General features: G+C 43.4%; 1 protein-coding gene across 2 annotated transcripts in view; it reads right to left on the reverse strand.

Annotated features, from left to right (window-relative positions):
• The window catches only part of LOC137427758 (uncharacterized), a 46,622-nt gene that overhangs the window by 13,965 nt on the left and 13,616 nt on the right, over nt 1–19,041 (reverse strand). For both annotated transcript variants that reach the window (XM_078777813.1, XM_078777812.1), the window contains exon 6: nt 876–5,909. In XM_078777813.1, the coding sequence (XP_078633939.1) occupies nt 3,877–5,909 (2,033 nt within the window). In that variant the 3' untranslated portion in view covers nt 876–3,876. The remainder of the gene's footprint in view (nt 1–875; nt 5,910–19,041) is intronic.

Below are 19,041 nucleotides of genomic sequence, written 5' to 3' on the forward strand. Positions count from 1 at the left end.
CTAAATCTGCAACTACCTGGGTGAGGATGTCGTCGCTCATGTCGTCGATTCTGCATCTGATGGTGTCATTTGAGAGTGGAACGAGACAACTTGTTTTCAGCAGCTTTTCCCAGCATGATGTTGGCCATCTTCAACGCGGCCGGTTTGATGAGTGTCTCGCCAACGGTGTGCGGTTTGCCCTGCTTTGCGACAGGTGCGCAACTTCATACAACGCGGTGAGGATTGGTTTGTCAATTGGAACGAAGCCGAGAGTGGGCAAGGTAGCACTTGCGTCGAATCGGACTCTCTTCAATTTGAATTCATCCAGCGTTGCGTCTTTGTACTACCCCTCGCCATGCAGTTTTTTGAAGTGTTCCCGTAGTTTTGCTGGTGCTAGGCTGGAGTTGCTTAACTAGACATTGCAAAGCATGCATTGAGGACGCTGACTTCCGTCCCGTTCCGTCAAACACGTGAACCCGTACCACACGTAATCCTCCGACCACTTCCTTTTTGTGTTCGACATACTGCAAAATAAAAAAGTAACAAACTGATCTTAATTGAGTTCGGGCAAATAATTATATGACAACAATTTAAAAAGTAACATGCTTAAATATAATCAGTACCCCTCTGAAAACTGAGAAATTTTAACGAAGAAAACATAACTTATAGTTACGATGACGGGATTTATTATCTACTCAACTCTATGTCACCTCAAATCCCATTATAATATTACATAGAAAACTGCGAATTGTTAGTTTTGAATTGCGACCAAAGGAGTTATATCACCTCCACCTAATTTTCTGAGTAATTCAATCATATTTTATAATCACCATCCACTTTTGACTTTAATTTAACTCTGAACCCACCCTGCATATCCACAAACATTTCCAACTTACTTTTCAATTAATCAGCAACTCCAAAGTAATGCGCGACCAATGACGCACGGCACACAGCAAGCTAATCGAGGTTATTCACTGGAATTTCCGAACACCTGCAAAGTCCAAAATCCAGTAAGTAAGCGAGCAAGTAAGCACCATCAACAGAATAATTAGCAAGTTGCTCATTGATTCAACTTACTACAGTCAGTGTGAAACAACTTATCTTAAACACAGACCAGAGAAACCATGAATGGGATGGGAATACAATTACAAATAACATTTCCATTCGTTCGTAACATACATAGCAAAATAATAATAATATTAATAATAAGCGTATTTACACATAGATTCAAAATTGATACAAAACTAAAAAAAACAAATTGCAATGCGTTTCGGAGGACCTCTGCCGAACCCCTGAGACTGGCTCACTGAAACCCTGGGGTTTGGTTAAATCCAGATTAAGAACCACGGCCCGAGTGAATCATTTCATGTCTCTTCAGTGAGGATGAGGATATAAAGGATTTTTGACAAACAGAACATTTGTGTGGATTTTCTCCCTTATGAAAGAAATAATGTCTCTTTAGTTTGGATCTATATGGAAAGGATTTTTCACAAACAGAGCATTTGTGTGGCTTTTCCCCACTGTGAATAATCTCTTACACTTATTTTTACGTTTTACTAAAGTCATCTCCATTTCACACAAAAATCTTAACAACAATATTACCTGAAACTAAAAATCCTACAAGTATATAATAACAACAAAGGCGGAAGTGATGTATCCGTAACAATTTGGGTGGCTTTTCTCCCTCGTGAATCATTTCATGTCTTTTATATGAACCATTTCTTGCAATAACAACAGTTGTGTGCCTTTCCATTCTCGTGAATATTGTAAAGTCTGTAGACGATGAAGACCAGCCTTAAACAGATTGCCGAACAGTTAACTCCGAGGTGTATTTCGAAACTTGGTGGGATTATCTTTTTTTTCATGCTCGGGAAAGGCCCTGTAGCCTTAGCTGAACGGACAGCCACCACAGGGTTTTCCCTCAAAACCACAAACGAGTAAATGAACACGACACAAAAGTTAACTGCAACAAATAATGGTTTAATGAAGATATACGTGAAGCAATAAAAATGTAATTTGAGGTAACTATAAGGCTAAGGTGAGGGACCCTCCACTCAAGACACAATTACACGACACGGAGAAATAAAATAAAATAACAATCCCCCCTTTTAGTTAGCATTCAGCTCTGGTCTCGACCAGCACTTGGTGGGGTCGCCGAGAACCACCGCATGGGAAACTCACAAGACGGCGCGAATCGCTACACGGCACCTTAGCCGTGAAGCGGCAGCAAAATGTGTCCGTAGAGCACCACCGTTCAGGAACACTGCCCTCCTCCGGTCGTTCCACGCTCCACAAGGCTCTGATTGGTCTATCAGGCGCACCGGACACAAAGCACTACCATTAGAGAGAGAGAAAATGAAATGCGACCGCTCGCCACAAAGCCCAGGACAGAGAGATGAAATGCGACCGTCCGCCACAAAGCCCAGGACAGAGAGAGAGAAAGATAACAGATTCTTCCTCTTATCGAACCTTCCCAGCTCTCTGACATCATACGACCAATCTTGACGTCCCATCGACTCATCCAATCACCCCGACCAATCATCCCCTTCAGGGCGGAGCCTCACGGCCTTCTTGACGCCCATTGAGAATGTTCTGGGGGGCGGGGTTTACTTGCCGATTGGCAAATGTTCGGGTCTCTGTTGGCATGATGGTGTTGTGGGGGACTGGAGCTTTTCGTCTTTCTTGTCGTTCGTAATGGCGGCCCTTTTTAGTTGAAATTAAAATGTAGGGAAAATCACAGGAGGCAATTACATACTGGGAAATATTAATCTTACACCCTAGAACTAATTAACACAAGACCACCCACCGCGTGGAGACATGTAAACACTCTTAAGCTCAACATTTACCCTGCTTACGTACATCGAAATGGGCTTTCAACGCGTCACGCGGTCCATGCTAAACTAAGCACCCTACCTTTCCTATGAGATTCATCCTTACCCCACAAACAAAACAATATTTTCACATTTTTTCCAATGTGCTGATGTTTTGAAGTCAATTCACAAACCAAATATTTGTGAGGTTTCTCTTCCCTATGAATCAAATAATGTCTCTTCAGTTCGTATGAGGATATGAAGGATTTTTCACAAACAAAACATTTGTGCGGCTTCTCTTGTTGGTTGTTATCTCCATATGCGGGTTTTAGAAAGTGGAAGGAAGTTCTCCCAGATCTCAAAATCTCCAAGGTCAAAGTCTGTAATAGGTCTATAATTTGAGAACGGCAAAAGGGATCTAATTCAAACATTGTACAGATATGTATAATGATGTAAAGATTAACTGAGTAGATTTTGGGGTCAAGAGGTCAAAGGTCAGAGGTCATGTCAGGTAAAAATGTGACAACTTGAGAACAGCTGAATGGATTTAAAGCAAACTTGGTACAAGTATTGTAATGATGTAATAATGTGGGCGGAGGCACATCGGTCGACGTCGTGACGTCGAAGAGTTCCGTTCTAGTTCGGTAAAGGATCAATATTCATGAACCAGATTGTGAAACTTCATTCTCATGGCTTTGTTCCAAGGGCTCATTTTAGAATACTCACGAAACCTCTGACAGTCTCCACTTGCAGCTCGTTTGTTGTGATATTCCCCAGAATGCTTTTTAAATACTCAGTAAGGGGTTTCTTGATCATCTCTGTTGCTCCAACTATCACTGTATCACTGTACTGTACTGGTACAATTTCAGCTTTCTTCAATTTCCAAGTCCTTTTGGCCTCATTTTTCAGATCCTGCTATTTGAGTATTTTCTTGGTCTCTGAGGCATTTAGTCCAAAGTCATTGGGAACCGAAACCTCAATAACAGTGCCATATTTTCCTTTTTTGTGTGTTTGAGCACTACGTCCTGACACAATGCTCTGCCTGGAATGTCCACACTTGATCGGATCATCTTGTCATGCATGAGCACTATATGTTCATTTTCAATTGATCGAGTTTGGTTTGTGTTTCCCCAATGTGAATAATCTCATGTTGCTTGAGGTGGGATGGGAATACAAACGATTTTTCACAAAATGAACATTTGTTGGGCTTTTCCCCACTGTGAACAAAATAATGTGTCTTCAGTGCGGATGTGGATATAAATGATTTTTTACAAACAGAACATTTGTGTGGCTTTTCTCCCCTGTGAATCAAATCGTGTCTCTTTAGTTCATATGAGGATGTGAAGGATTTTATACAAACAGAACATTTGTGTGGCTTTTCTCCTCTGTGAATGAACTGATGGCTCTTGAGTTTAGATCTGCATATAAAGGATTTTTGACAAAAAGAACATTTGTGTGGCTTTTCTACTTTGTGAACAAAATTATGTTTATTTAGCTCGGATCTGCTTGCAAAGGATTTTTCACAAAAATAACATTTGTGTGGCTTTTCTCCCCTGTGAATGAACTGATGGTTCTTGAGTTGAGATCTCCATATGAAGGATTTTAGACAAAAAGAACATTTGTGCGGCTTTTCTACTTTGTGAATGAAAACATGCCGCTTTAGGTCGGATCTCCTTACAAAGGATTTTTGACAAAAATAACATTTGTGTGGCTTTTCCGCACTGTGAGTCAAATCATGTTTCTTTCGTTTGTATGATGACATGAAGGATTTTTGACAAACATTACATTTGTGTGGCTTTTCTCCCTTGTGAATCATCTCGTGTATCTTGAGGTAGGAAGAAGATGTGAAGGATTTCTCACAAATGGAGCATTTGTGAGGCTTTTCTCCACTGTGGTTCATCTCATGTATTTTGAGCTGGCATGGGTATAAAAAGGACTTTTGACAAACAGAGCATTTGTATGGCTTTTCTCCACTGTGAATGAAATGATGTCTCTTCAGTTTAGATCTGAGTAGGAAGGATTTTTGACAAACAGAACATTTGTGCGGCTTTTCCCCACTGTGAATCAACTCATGTATCTTGAGGTAGGAAGAGGATGTGAAGGATTTCTCACAAATGGAACATTTGTGTGGCTTTTCCACCCAATGTTTCATCTCATGTGTCTTGAGCTGGCATGGGAATAAAAAGGACTTTTGACAAACAGAACATTTGTGTGGCTTTTCTCCTCTGTGAATGAAATCATGTTTCTTCAGTTTAGATCTGTACATGAAGGATTTTTGACAAACAGAACATTTGTGTGGCTTTTCTCCCCTGTGAATCTTCTCGTGTGTATAAAGGGAGGATGAAGTTCTGAAGGATTTCTCACAAGTGGAACATTTGTGTGGCTTTTCTCCACTGTGAATCATCTCATGTATCTTGAGCTGGCAGGGTAATAAAAAGGATTTTTCGCAAGCAGAACATTTGTGTGGCTTTTCCCCACTGTGAATCAAATAATGTCTCTCCAGTTTAGATCTGCATACGAAGTATTTTTCACAAACAGAACATTTGTGTGGCGTTTCTGCCAAGTGAGTCAACCCATGCTTCTTCAAGTGTGATGGGGACAGGAAAGATTTTTGACAAACAGAACATTCATGCACCATTTCTTTCGAGTGAATAATTCCATGCCTCTTTAATGCAAATGAAGTAGCAAAAGCTTTACTACAAATGGTACACTTGTGTGGATTTTCATCAGTGTGAATGATCTCATGTTTGCTTTGCAGAGTAGAAGTTTGAAATGCTCTATTGCAGAAAGAACATCTGTGTGGTTTATTTCCCACGTGAGTCATCTCATGTACATTTAGAAAAGAAGAAGTTGCAAAGGATTTTTCACAAAGTGAACACTTGCACAGCTTTTCGTCAATTTGAATGGTCTCAGACGTCCCTAAGGTAGATGCAGAAATTGGGAAGGGTTTTTCAAAAACAGCATCTTGCTGTACATTATCACCAATGTGATTAATTTCACATTTCTTCACAGCAAATGAGGTTCTCCTTGTCTTATCCATGTTTCTTTTCAATACTGCATTGCATGAAAACGACCCAGCAGGACTTGAACTCAAATTTACAGGATGCTCCACAGATGTCTCTGCAACATAAGAAAAAAAGAAGACAAAAACACGTTTATGTTTTCAAAAATTATTCCATCTTTATAATATTTTTTGCATGGGATGCTGCAAAGGAAGGGCATGGGATAAGCAAAATGCGTGTTACTGAATGTGATGATGGCCGTCACCTAAAGCTGTGGAAGACCAACAGTGATGTTGAACATGTTGAACTTTCAATTTGAATTGAATATTCCAATATCTCTATTGCAGCTGCTTGTGCCAGTGATACAACTGTATCCAATGTGCCAGCTTACCCACAGTCTATCAGTACTGAGGTAAGGGATTGGGTGATTGTGTCAAATATGATAGCAAGAATTTTCCAGGGGAAGTGACCTGAATTATTGGTGATGACACTGAAGTTACTGTGATGGAATCAGTGCATAATGGTCTATGGAGGTTGCCAGTACCAGCTGACATTCTTGACTCTAAGCCTCAGTATATGGTCTGCAAAACTGAACCTCCAGTTCCAGTAATCGCTGCTGCAGATGAACATGTTCACTATAAATACAACACCATCATTCAAATTCAGCAATAAATGGTGCACCTGGTTAAATGCAACGGTTGGTGTGTAACATTACGTGTGTTACACACAATACAGGCACCATCATTCGATAACATAAAGCTTAAGCAGACTATATTTGGTTTCATGTGTTCCATGACAAGGATAAACTTATATCTCGAAAATTTGAAGATTTGCATGATATAAATACTGTAACAAGAGTTGTAATCATAATTTATCGCGTGTCTAGCATTTTTACACTGTACTTCACTTTCTGTGTGAAACACCTCTGTGATTTAAGGCTACAGAAGCAAGTTTTTTTTTGTTTTACTGTTTTATAGCTTCACCATGTTGTGTTTTCAAGTGGTATTTCATGGAAAGGTATTCCGGTTTGAAAAGTTTTGAATTACCTTATGAAAATTGAGCTTTGTGGAAGAAATAAAAAGCATCATTCATTCCAATACGACCAAAAATATATTTTGGCTGTTACGTGCTCCTCCCCGACCCCCTGGTCACGGTGTACCTCCGAGCCCCGAGAGGAGTCACGGCAGAAAAATGAGTTATTCTGTATGTCAAAGATCAATGGAGAAGCCACCCCAATTGTTACTCACAAACAAATATTGTATTAAGATCACACAAGAATAACAGTACAACAATAATAGTATTCAATAGTACAATCAATATCCGATGATGGTACCATCAGTTTTGTAATATATAACTCACTGCGCTCCAACTGAGTGAACCAAGAACATTCCCAATGTCTCTTATTCCCGGCTCCAAGCCAAAGTTGATGTGCTCCAGCGATCGCCAGAACGATGTCCACTCGAGACCAGAATCCCATGCGGATGGCAAGTGCAGTCACACAGCCGAAGCTGAACAAAGGCGCCCTCAAGGCGACTGGGAAATCCAAAGGCACCCTCCAGGAAACTGAGAGATCACCCCCTCGGGTATTGACGTTCCACAGCTCCCAGTCGGCGACACACAGACCTTCCACTCAAAAGCCACGTCACACACACACACCCCAGATCGACGTCTGAAGGCGGTGAAAATGGTCGAAAAGAGACGAAACTGCGAGCGAAGCACAAGTCCTGCGTGAGTCAAAATGGCCGACGGCCCGGTCTCGTGGCGCAATGGTACGACAACGATTCTCTCCTGAATCGATCGCAAAACCTGACACGCAGGTTAATCTGTCACAGCTCTAGCCACTCTGTTGTAGGAATCCCTTTCCTGGGAAACCCGAAAGTTCGCTAGTGACTGTTGTTCGCCAACGTTCGCTCCAGACCGCAAATAGCTCGGCTCTTTCTTGTCCGACTCTCTCGCTCCGCCCTTTTTTCTCTTCTTCCTCCTCGTCGTCCGGTTCCCGATCCGGTTTCCTTTAACATTCACTTTTTTACCTTTTGAAAACAGTTCATGGACAATAAACCTTTTGAAAACAATAATAGTACATGGAATCAGAAATATTTACTGTGGATGCAAACCACCACAACGGAAGTGACGAATCCGTAACACATGCTGGGATGAGTTTGCGTGGAATGGCCCAAAATCGGCTTTTTTTGTCACCTAACCAGCTCATTCATCTAGTTTTGTCATAACTCATTCACAACTTTTTAAAATATCGTGCTACATATCGTTTTTGGCAGCATCTCTCAATGGTAAATAATCACTTAAAATTTTAATACCTTCACGTATCCGGCTGGATTCGGATCTTCACCATAACGAATCAATTTGTCCTAATCACACAACACCGATCAGTTCATCCAAACTGACGTTTGCAGACATACAGAAGTGAACCATTTGCTTAACCCCCACTTTTTTCACTTTGCATACATGGGGTAACAATCGAAAAGTTAAAGAGACATCTTCAAAAAGAATATTGGCATATTAATTGATAAATACTGTTACATTTCTTGTGTTAGAAGCAATCACTAGATTCAATTTTAGATCTTCTTTTCCTGTCTTGGGTTTTTAAGGTAAAGAATCACCTGAAAGTTTTTCCCACGAGGTCGATAGAATCAAAGTTATTTGGTGAAAGATGATTTTGAGAGAACTGCATCTTTCTTCAATGTCAACATAGAGTGCTTATTGCTGTTCTTTTATGTCAATGCTGCAGGAAACGATTCACTGAAGCCTGTTGAGAGACAGGCTAAACAAATAAATAAAAAACTTCAATCATCTTTGTTGATGAGAAGGCATCTCTCCTTCATTTTAGAACACTAGGGCATGCCCGTACTATATCTATATCTAAAATTATATCCCCCCCCTCTATTTACATGAAATGGTTTGGTCCAAAGCGAACGGCTTGCGAGTGGTGACAATCCCCCCCCTCTATTTACATGCAATGGTTCGGTCCAAAGCGAACGGCTTCCGGAGTTTGGTAAAGAAATCGCCATCGCGTACACAAACGCGCAGGAAAGCGAATGAATCGCAAATTCGTTTTTATTAGTTGTAAAACATAGTTTAACGCCAACATAGTTTGCAAACGTGAAATAAATGAATACGCTCTCAAATGTGCCATCCGAGGCAGAGTGTGTCCGCCACGTTCGGCACACGCGATCGTTCGCTGCTCTCTGATTGGTTGAATCGTTTTTTGGACATAGTTCGGTAAGTAATTGTCCGATTAATATGAAACCTTGAAAAGGCACATCCTCGGGTCCCCAGCAATATACCTGGCAAGTTAAAAGTATATCGGACCCGTGGTTGTCGAGAAACAGCGGTCACAGACAAACGTACAAACGTACAAACGTACAAACGTACAGACAGAGATTACTGGAATTATAGATAGATTATCATGTTTGTGTCATCGAAACTACCTTTTGATTTTTCATTAAGTAAGGAAGTAAGTTAATAACAAAACAAAGAAACTTGGGAGATCTCGCGAGATCTTGGAGACGGTGGCAGGGGTTTTCGACGGTCCACACGGTCTCCACGTTTTTCAAAGTTAAGTCTGTTCACAATTGTATTTTGTCGAAACTGTATTTATCGTTCGGTGTGTGAACTGATAGTGTCCCCCTTGGAAGTTTCTCGGTGTTTATCTTTCATATATTAATCGTTTGTTTGCCGCGTCACGAGCAAGGCCTTGCAGCCGAAGGCTTCCCCCGTCGAAGGTTGTTCCTTCCTTCGCTGTTTTGCTGGCTTTTTTGATTTCCCCTTCTCCACCAAGCTTCACCAAACATCTACTATTTGTCTAACGTTGTAACCCCCACACCCCCCAAAAACAAACAAAAAAACAAACAAAAAAAAAACTTTTTATTTCCCTTTCTCCTCGTGTGCTTTTGCCTCTGCCCACGTGCGCTGTCTCGCCCCGCCCCCATTTTCCCCTTGCCTTCCACCTTTTGCCCTGTTCAAGTGACTCGTGGTCGTCGCTCTAGGCTTCCTCTCCCCATTGGTATTTTTGTCAATATAAGATTGTTCTTCACAGTTCTGTTTAAATATGTTTCAACTATCCCCTTCAGTGTTTTATTCAGTGGTTTATTACAACACGCTGTTTTTCTTCTTATTTAAAAGGCTCCTTTCAATTTCCTCTTCAACTCATTCCATTTCAAAAAAATATTCAATCTCTTTTGATTCCAAATCACTCCATGCTCTAAATTCTCATTCATTCCATCCCTCCTCCATCGTTCTTAAACGAATCGCTAACTTGAAAATCACAATAAATCCAATTTGTTATATATGTTCATCTTTCATTAATCATCCACTTTCTAAACTCCCCCCTTGCCCCTCCCCTGTTACGCAACTGTGATTAACACCACAGTTACGGATGGCCGATTTGCGAGACTTTAACTCCCGAGGCGAAAACTCAATGGCGGATTCCAAACTCAACACAAAGTTAAACGCGCGGAATGGCGGACACGGCGAAGCTCCCCCTCCGCCGCCTTATCTATTAAAATCAAACACCCAGGAAACTGCGTTCAGATATATACAGAAAATAATATAAGGATTTATTATGGAAAAGTAAAGCCAGTGAAAAAGCCCGCCGGTAAATCTAATATCCTAGATCGGGACGTCCCCACACGACTGACAGCAAACACAAAACGAGGGAGATGAATTACGAAAAGAATACGTCACGTCGTTCAAAAAGTACGCGGATGCGGCTTATCTGTCTTTCGTCGTCTTTGTGGCGGCCGTCCAACACCGCTCCTTTCGGCCCGATCGCACACCACGAGGTCCCTCGCTCCAAGTCCCACAAGGCCGAGCACCACGCACCAAAAAGCACCATGCGTCGACGACCTCCAACGCGGGCACAAACTCCACTTGACCAGGGACAGGAAGGACTCCTTTGAACTCCACTTGACCAGACTCTCTGCGGGAGTGCTGGCAGCCAAGTGCCAACTGTTCAGTGCCAACTGTTCAGTGCCAACTGTTCAACGAACTGCGACGAACGAACCTCGACTGCAACGAACTGCTGCGAACTGCCGTGTGCTCCGTGTGCTCGGTGTGCCACTGTTCAACGAACTGCCTCAACTCCGTGTGCTCCGTGTGCTACTGTTCAACGAACTGCCTCAACTCTGTGTGCTCGGTGTGCCACTGTTCAATGAACTGCCTCAACTCCCCAAATGGCGTCCGACCGTCGCTAATATTGGTGGCCGATGACGTCACATTGGCGCACTCCTCAGCCAATCAAAAGCCTCCCAACTCGCCGGCTCGCCCAGGTCACGCCCTCTGCACAACCACTCCACGCTCCCCGTCCGCGACCCCGCGGTCCTTGTGTAACACGTGCCAGGCGAGGTTTGTAGGCCTTGGAGGTGTAAACGGTGGCGGTGTATTGTGGCGGTGTTTTTGGCCTGGTTTCCTGTCCATTTATTACGAAGTCAATGTCAGGGAAAGGAATTATTTAATGTTGCGCTAAGGACCTAACTAATGTTTATGTGGTTTGCAGTGCCATAATGGACAAAGGTTTGACTACTAGGTGAGACTCACAGGGGCGTTACCTTTAATCCCTCACTATTTAACACTCGAACCTCCAGGTAGGTCCACAATCATACATCTTCCCCCGACAAACGCCTAAACATCAAGAACTTATTACATGTAGAGTCCCTGTCACGACAGCCGAATACCTACCTATTCAGATCTACCTAGCTCTAGATGTTGCTCTACCAAATTCATAACAATATGTTCATCTTTCATTAATCATCCACTTTCTAAACTCCCCCCTTGCCCCTCCCCTTCAAATCTCCCCCCCCAACCATCCATCCCAAATTCTCCCTCCTCCCACCTCCTTCTCAAAGCTGCCTCCTCCCCACTTCGTCTCCCTTCTATGTCATACCTCCACCTCCCCCAACCTTCGACTTTCCTCTGCCCCCCCTCAAACAAACTCTCACTGTGCCTCATTCCATCACCATCAAACCTTTCATCCTCCTCATCCTTCCCTTTCTTGTAACTCTTCTGTAATCTCTGACACACTATCAACTGCTCTTCCTACATCCCCCTCTCACCCTTCATCTGACCCTACCCCTCCCCTCCCCTGTCCTGCACCCGATGCTCCCCCTCTCTCCTCACTAATGGTATGGACCTCAAACATCCGGGGCCTTCGCTCAAACCTGATTGATCTCTCCATTCAGGTTGCTTCTGAAAATCCAGACTTGATCTGCTTAACAGAAACTTTCCTCCTTCAAGATGTCTCTGATTCCTTAATATCTCTTCCTGGTTACTCCCTCCTCCGGTACGATAGACCTGAGCCTCGTCCTGGTGGTGGGGTGGCTATCTTTATCAAAAACTCTCTTCCTCACTCTCCCTGCACTGCCCTCTCTCCACCCCACCCACAGGAGTACCTCTGGCTACGGCGTCCTCTCCGCTCCCACCTTTTGTTCATATGTGTTCTGTACCGTCCTCCAAACAGTGATGACTCCATTTACATTTCTCTGTCGGACAACATGGACCAACATCTATCAACTCATCCAAACTCTCTCTTCCTCATATGTGGCGACTTCAACTGTCATCATGCCAGCTGGCTGGGTGTGGGTTCATCTCTCACCAGCCATGGCACCTCAGCAAAGGACTTCTGCGACTCATTGGGACTGACACAATCTGTCAATTTCCCGACCCGGATCTCAGTCAATGGAGTATCTTCTCTTCTGGACTTGGTTATGACTAACTTCCCTGCAAATGTCTGCTGCTCTTCTTCTGCTCCAATCGGTTCTTCTGATCATGTGCTTGTTAAAGTGGACATCTCTCTGGCCATTCTCAGAGAGCCTCCTCAGCGTCGACGAGTCTGGCATTTCACTCAGGCCGACTGGCACGGTCTGCAAGCAGCCATCAATCAACTGGACTGGTCTCCCATCTCTAATGCCTCTGACATCAATTCTTCCTGGGAATTCTTCCAAAGCAAACTGCTTTCTCTCATGCACAGATTTATCCCATCTCGTCTTCAGTTGTCTTACCCTTCCTCCCGTCCATGGTACACTGAATCTTGTGGTGAGGCAGTTGCCCTGAAACAACTTGCCTTTGCATCTTGGAAGGCAAATCCAACTGAAGGCAATCTCAGTTCCTTCCACCAAGCTCGAAACAAGTGTTTTTCTACCCTCAGGAGTGCCAGGAAGCACTATCTCTCCACACTCAAGATTGAACTCTCAAACCTGTCTCCTTCCTCCAAATCCTGGTGGCGTCTGGTCAAATCCGTTTCTGGTGTTTGTTCCCCCTCCATCCCCTCCCTTACCTCAAATGGCTACACAGTTGACACCGCACGTGACAAAGCCGAATGCCTCAACTCTGTGTTTGCCTCAAAATCTTGTGTCCCAAACCCATCTCTCTCTGTTCCCACCTTTCCCAGTCGAACCCAACTGCTCCTGGACTCTGTATCCTTCTCTCCTGACAAGGTGGAGAAGTTTTTATCAAACCTCGACGCTGATTCTGCAACTGGACCAGATGGCATCAGCCCTCGGGTCCTAAAATCCTGCTCTGCCGCTCTATCTCACCCTCTCTCTGTTCTTTTCACCCTCTCTTTTGCTCAAGGTCATCTGCCAGCATCTTGGAAATCAGCAAACATTACCGCTTTACACAAAAAAGGTGCAAAAACAGATCCTTGCAACTACAGACCAATCAGCCTGCTCCCAATTAATCAGCAAAGTCATGGAATCCATCATTGCTTCAGATATCAAATCCTTCCTCTTCTCCAATGGCTTGATCTCTGATCATCAATTTGGATTCAGACCAGGTCATTCTACTCTGGACATGTTGCTTCTGCTGTCTCAACAATGGATGGAGGTCCTCAATGCCAAACAGGAAATCAGAGCTGTCTCACTTGACATATCACGTGCCTTCGATACGGTCTGGCACCCAGCTCTGCTCACCAAACTCACCTCCTATGGTATTCAGGGAAATCTCCACTCATGGCTTGCGGATTTCCTCTCTGGTCGTAGGCAACGTGTGGCCCTGAATGGATTTCTCTCATCTTCCCTGCCTGTTCTGGCTGGAGTTCCCCAAGGTAGTGTTCTGGGCCCTGTGCTATTTCTGGTCTTCATCAATGATCTCTCCGACTCTCTGGAAAATCCTCTCTATCTCTTTGCTGATGACTCCACTATCTGCCGCTCCATTCCTCATCCCTCAGATCGGCAGTCTGCAGCGTCCTCACTCTCTGCAGACCTGGACAAAATCACAGACTGGTCAAACAAGTGGAACATGTCTTTCAATCCTGACAAATCTCACACTCTTACAATGTCTCTCCGAAAGGACCGACTGGACAACCCTCCCATCTACTTTCTCAACAATTCTCTCCAAGAAGTTCTGTCGCTCAAGCTTTTGGGTCTCACTATCTGCCATGATCTTTCTTGGGAAAACCACATTTCCAAGCTGGCCTCCAAAGCCAGTCGCCGACTGGGCATCCTCCGTCGTGCGAAGTCCTTCCTTGGCACACCTGAGCTCCTCACCACATACAAGGCTTTCATCCGCAGCTCAATGGAATACTGTTCCCCCCTCTGGGCTGGTGCTCCTGCCTCACACCTTGCTCGGCTTCACGCTGTTGAGGCCAAAGCTTTCAGAATCATTGGAATCTCCTGCGATGTAGTCAACTCCGAGGGCCTTTCACTCACTCACCGCAGGCAGGTTGGTGGTCTTTCTGTCTTCTACCGACTTCTCTCCGGCCTTGCTCCCCCAGCTCTCTCTGTGCTCTGTCCCCCCAATATTCCTTCAGGTCGCACAAGATCTGCCTGCAACCCTCTTATGGTTAAACTGCCAAAGTCTAGGCTCTCTGCTCACCTTCACTCTTTCATTCCCCTTTTCTCCCGCCTCTGGAACAAACTCCCCCACTCCCTTCAATCCCACTCCTCCCTCCAGGTCTTTAAAACAGCTGTTCACCGCCATCTCTTATCTTCCCCCATCGAAAACCTTGATCTTTTCTACCCCCGGTAATTCACCCCAGAGTCCTTGCAGTGTTCATATGTTTTATTCCTCTCCCACCTCCCCCCAAGTCCTCCCGATGTCCCTGCTCTCAAATGTTGTGTTTGTGTCCTTCCCCCTCTCTCCCCATCTTGTCTGCCGCTCACCTTGTTTTTTGTGTTTTGTGTGTCGGTTTGTCTTTTTGTGTGATTAATGTTAGCTCTTTCACGAGCCTCGATCTTGTATACAAAAAAAAAAAAAAAAAAAAAAAAAAAAACGAACATCCATTAATATCTGAATGGTTTTTGAAATTAATCCAATCTTTACTGAAAATTGATTAATATTCAAGAAAATATTTTTGAGGTTGAATGAAAGAGCGGTTCAGGATTATTACATCGACATTCATGCAACAGCGGATCCAAAGACGACAATAATCCAAAATAGGAAAGAAAAGTAGGTAAAAAGTAGGCTTTCGGAGCCCCGCTTGGTTTTTTTTGTTTTTTTTTGTATGCAAGATTGAGGCTCGTGTAAGAGCAAACAATAATCACAAAAAAAAAAAAGGACACGTAAGACATATAATAAAGGGAGCGGGAGACAATAGGGGAAGAGAGAGAGGGAAGCACACAAGTACAACAGTGGAGAACAGGGACATCGGGAGATCTGTTGGAGGGAGAGGGCTTGGTGGGAGGAGGCATGGGAAGGGGGGGGGGGGGGAGGGGGGAGGTTGGGACAGGTATAAAACACATGGAAACTGCTCGGACTTCCAGGAAAGAAGTTGGTATTTCAAAAAAGAGGATCAATTAACGGGGGTGAATTAACGGGGGTAGAAAAGATCAAAGTTTTGGATGGGGGATGATAAGAGATGGTGGTGTACAGCTGTTTTAAAGACCTGGAGGGAGGAGTGGGATTGAAGAGAGTGAAGGAGTTTGTTCCAGAGGCGAGAGTAAAGAGGAATGAAAGAGTGAAGGTGAGCAGAGAGTCTTGATTTTGGCAATTTCACCAGAAGAGGGTTACTGACAGATCTTGTGCGAACTGTGGCAATATTTGGGGGACAGAGCACAGATAGAGCTGGGGGAGCTAAGCTGGAGAGGAGTCCATAGAAGACAGAAAGACCATTGCAGCATATGGACACAGAATTGGGAGGAAGTGGTATACAATAATTGATTGATTAATTGCATAATTAAAATAAATCAATAGTAATCATAAAATAATTAATTTCTTAATCAATTGGCAAATAGCATACCAAAACCACCACTGCTTCATCTGAATCCATAAGTTTTTGAAAATTAATTAACGCAGTAATTAATCGGGAAAAAAAAAAAATTAATTGATTAATTGATATCAATAAATCAAAATTATCCTTTAGAACCAAAAACACTTGGTCACTGTCCTGTCCAAATTTCAGCTTCCAAGCTCAAAAGGTGCATGCGATATAAAGTTAAATAAGAATAATTAAATAATTATTCAATGAATTGATTAATCAGCAAATCAAAAATACCCTTTATACAGCCAAATCACTTGGTTATTGTCATGTCCAAATATCAGCTTCCGAACTCAAAAGGTGCCTGAGATATTGCCCAGATGAGAAAGAAAATAAACAAGTGATTAATAAATTGATAATCATTAAGTAATCGATGAAAAAATTGATTAATTAAAAAATAACTACAGCAATGCAACTGTGTGGCCAATATGCCTCCTCATAGTCCCGCAACGGGTAGATGCCCTCGTTCACTGTCCTAAAAATAAACAAGTTTGATTTAAATCCTTTCAGCTGTTTTCAAGTATCACATTTTCACCAGCCATGACAGGTTTCGCATCGATCGGTGAAACAGTTTCAGAGAAGGGATTTTTTTAAATCTCGGCTTTCAAGCTATTTTGGTTGCCACACCACGTGACATGACCTTAAAAATGTACTCTGAATATGTATGGGTAGGGGATCACTTTTGTGAAGTTTTGTGTTGATCGGATAAGGTTCGTTTTTTGATCCAAAATGGCTGCCAAACCACGTGACCTACGACATCATACATTTTGGTCGATTTTAAACCTCATGTTGATCCTGCACAGTTTGGAAACATGAAAGGAAGTTCTATCAACCACTAGTTAGTCCATATGCTGGATGTTATACATCGAAATCTTGACCAACGAGGTCAATTATATGAATATTTGCACTTTTGACTTTACCAAGGCCTTGGACCTGGTCAATCACTCCAAGGTCATCGAAACGCTCATTCAGCTTGGGGTTGATGCTTCCATCCTATCTACAGTGTGCAGTTTCCTTTCTGATCGTTCCCAGGTGGTTCTTTATCAAGGGAAGACATCATATTATTTGTGTCTCTCCTGCGGAGTTCCACAAGGGACGAAACTAGGACCAATTTTGTTCCTTGTTCTGGCGAATGATGCAGCTGTAACAACAGAACATAGTGAGAAATATGTGGATGATTTGAGGCTGGTTGAGGTTGAAATGTTGAACAGAACTGAGCAAAGTTCGATGCAAGCCCATGTTGATGCACTTGGTGTTTGGTGTTGTATTGCCTTAATTTATGTTAGGCCAAAGCGGGGAAATGCAAGATTATGCAAATGTTTTTTCTTCAGAATGTTCCACCCGAATTAAACATCGTCATTGATAACATCGCTCTGCAAAGAGTTCAATCGCTCCCTCTCCTTGGTGTTATAATCCAATCTGATCTGAAGTGGAATAGTCAAATCCAGCAGATGGTATCTCGTGCTGCTAGACGACTCCTCGTTCTTTATACCTTGATGAAATTCCATGTGAGTGCCGCTGATCTTGTTGAAATATACAAAGTGTACATTCGCCCTTTGCTGGAGTTCGGTGCCCATGTGGGGTTCTGGCATTACAAGGGCTCAGAGCGATGAGATTGAACAACTCCAGAAGCGTGCGCTCCATTTTATTGCGTACCCTTCTATTCAGTCATTTGCGCAACAACTTTGTCGTTTTGGTTTACAGTTGTTGAGCGAACGCAGGAATGAGCTTCCCTTGCGTTTTGGTCTTGGTCTTTTTGACTGAAATGCTCAATTTCAATAAACCGAAATGAAATGAAATCATTTTCAAACTATATGCAACATTAGTGTTCGATGATAGGGTAAGTGGTTTCAGAGATATAATCTATATAATAATACCGTAAGGACTCGACTTTGTTATCCCTTTTACGCCGCACCCAGTGACCCGATGCCCACGGCACTAATGGATTTACGATCTACGAACCGCGCTCTTTGTTTATCACGTACAGCCATACTCGAAAAATCTGAATTAGCCGACGTTGGGGCCCAAAAGCATCCGATTAACTGCCGATACGACGCTATCTTACGACGCCATCGTATTGGCGTCTGCTGGGCGAAGGCGAAGCGAGCCGTCCGCTGATTGGACAGTCGAGTGGTGTGAACATGGGTGGTGTGAACCAAATGGTCTTTTTATTCCCTTGAACATTTTAAATTAGGATATATAAGGAAACGTCTTTATCGTCATTTTAATAAAGTTAAATGGAGTGACGTTGCGATACTTGGGGTGCGTTGCATAAATCCTCGTAACTCAGAGAGGTGTAGCAGGTGGCGAGACGTAAGGAAGCTTAAAGATAACGAGCTGAAAACAGACGAACGATATGTCAATCTCTTTCTACACCGAACGGAAATAAAAGTATGAGAGCGGGAAGGCATGGCCTGAGCACTTTGAGCAGGGAGGACTGCTTGGACTTAACTTAAAGAGAAAAAATTGGAGCTTAACGGAAGAAGAAGATCCCATGAGCGCTGCCGTCAGTTATCGAGGTGTGTTGAGGTCTGAAGAGATGAGGTGGTTTCTAGGAGCGATTTGCACCTTTTTGCTGCTTGAGGTGAGTTCGGTTCGTGTTTTGTGACTCGTAGATTTATTAATCAAAACACGGTCACAGTGGCGTCAGGCACTGTGACCGTGTATGTGACTCACATTCGCGATTACCACAGAAGCACATCGACGGGGAGTATCTATATAATAATAGCGTAAGGACTCGACTTTGTTATCCCTTTTACGCCGCACCCAGTGACCCGATGCCCACGGCACTAATGGATTTACCATCTATCCCCGATGCCATCCATAATGGTACACTCTATCCATACACCACATCCTCCCTTCCGTGGATGTTCCACGGGTTTCGGCTAGTCTATATAATAATAGCGTAAGGACCCGACTTTGTTATCCCTTTTACGCCGCACCCAGTGACCCGATGCCCACGGCACTAATGGATTTACGATCTACGAACCGCGCTCTTTGTTTATCACGTACAGCCATACTCGAAAAATCTGAATTCGCCGAC

This window comes from Myxine glutinosa, chromosome 5 (assembly GCF_964187855.1).
Source record: "Myxine glutinosa chromosome 5, kmMyxGlut1.1, whole genome shotgun sequence".
Classification (NCBI taxonomy): Eukaryota; Metazoa; Chordata; class Myxini; order Myxiniformes; family Myxinidae; genus Myxine; species Myxine glutinosa.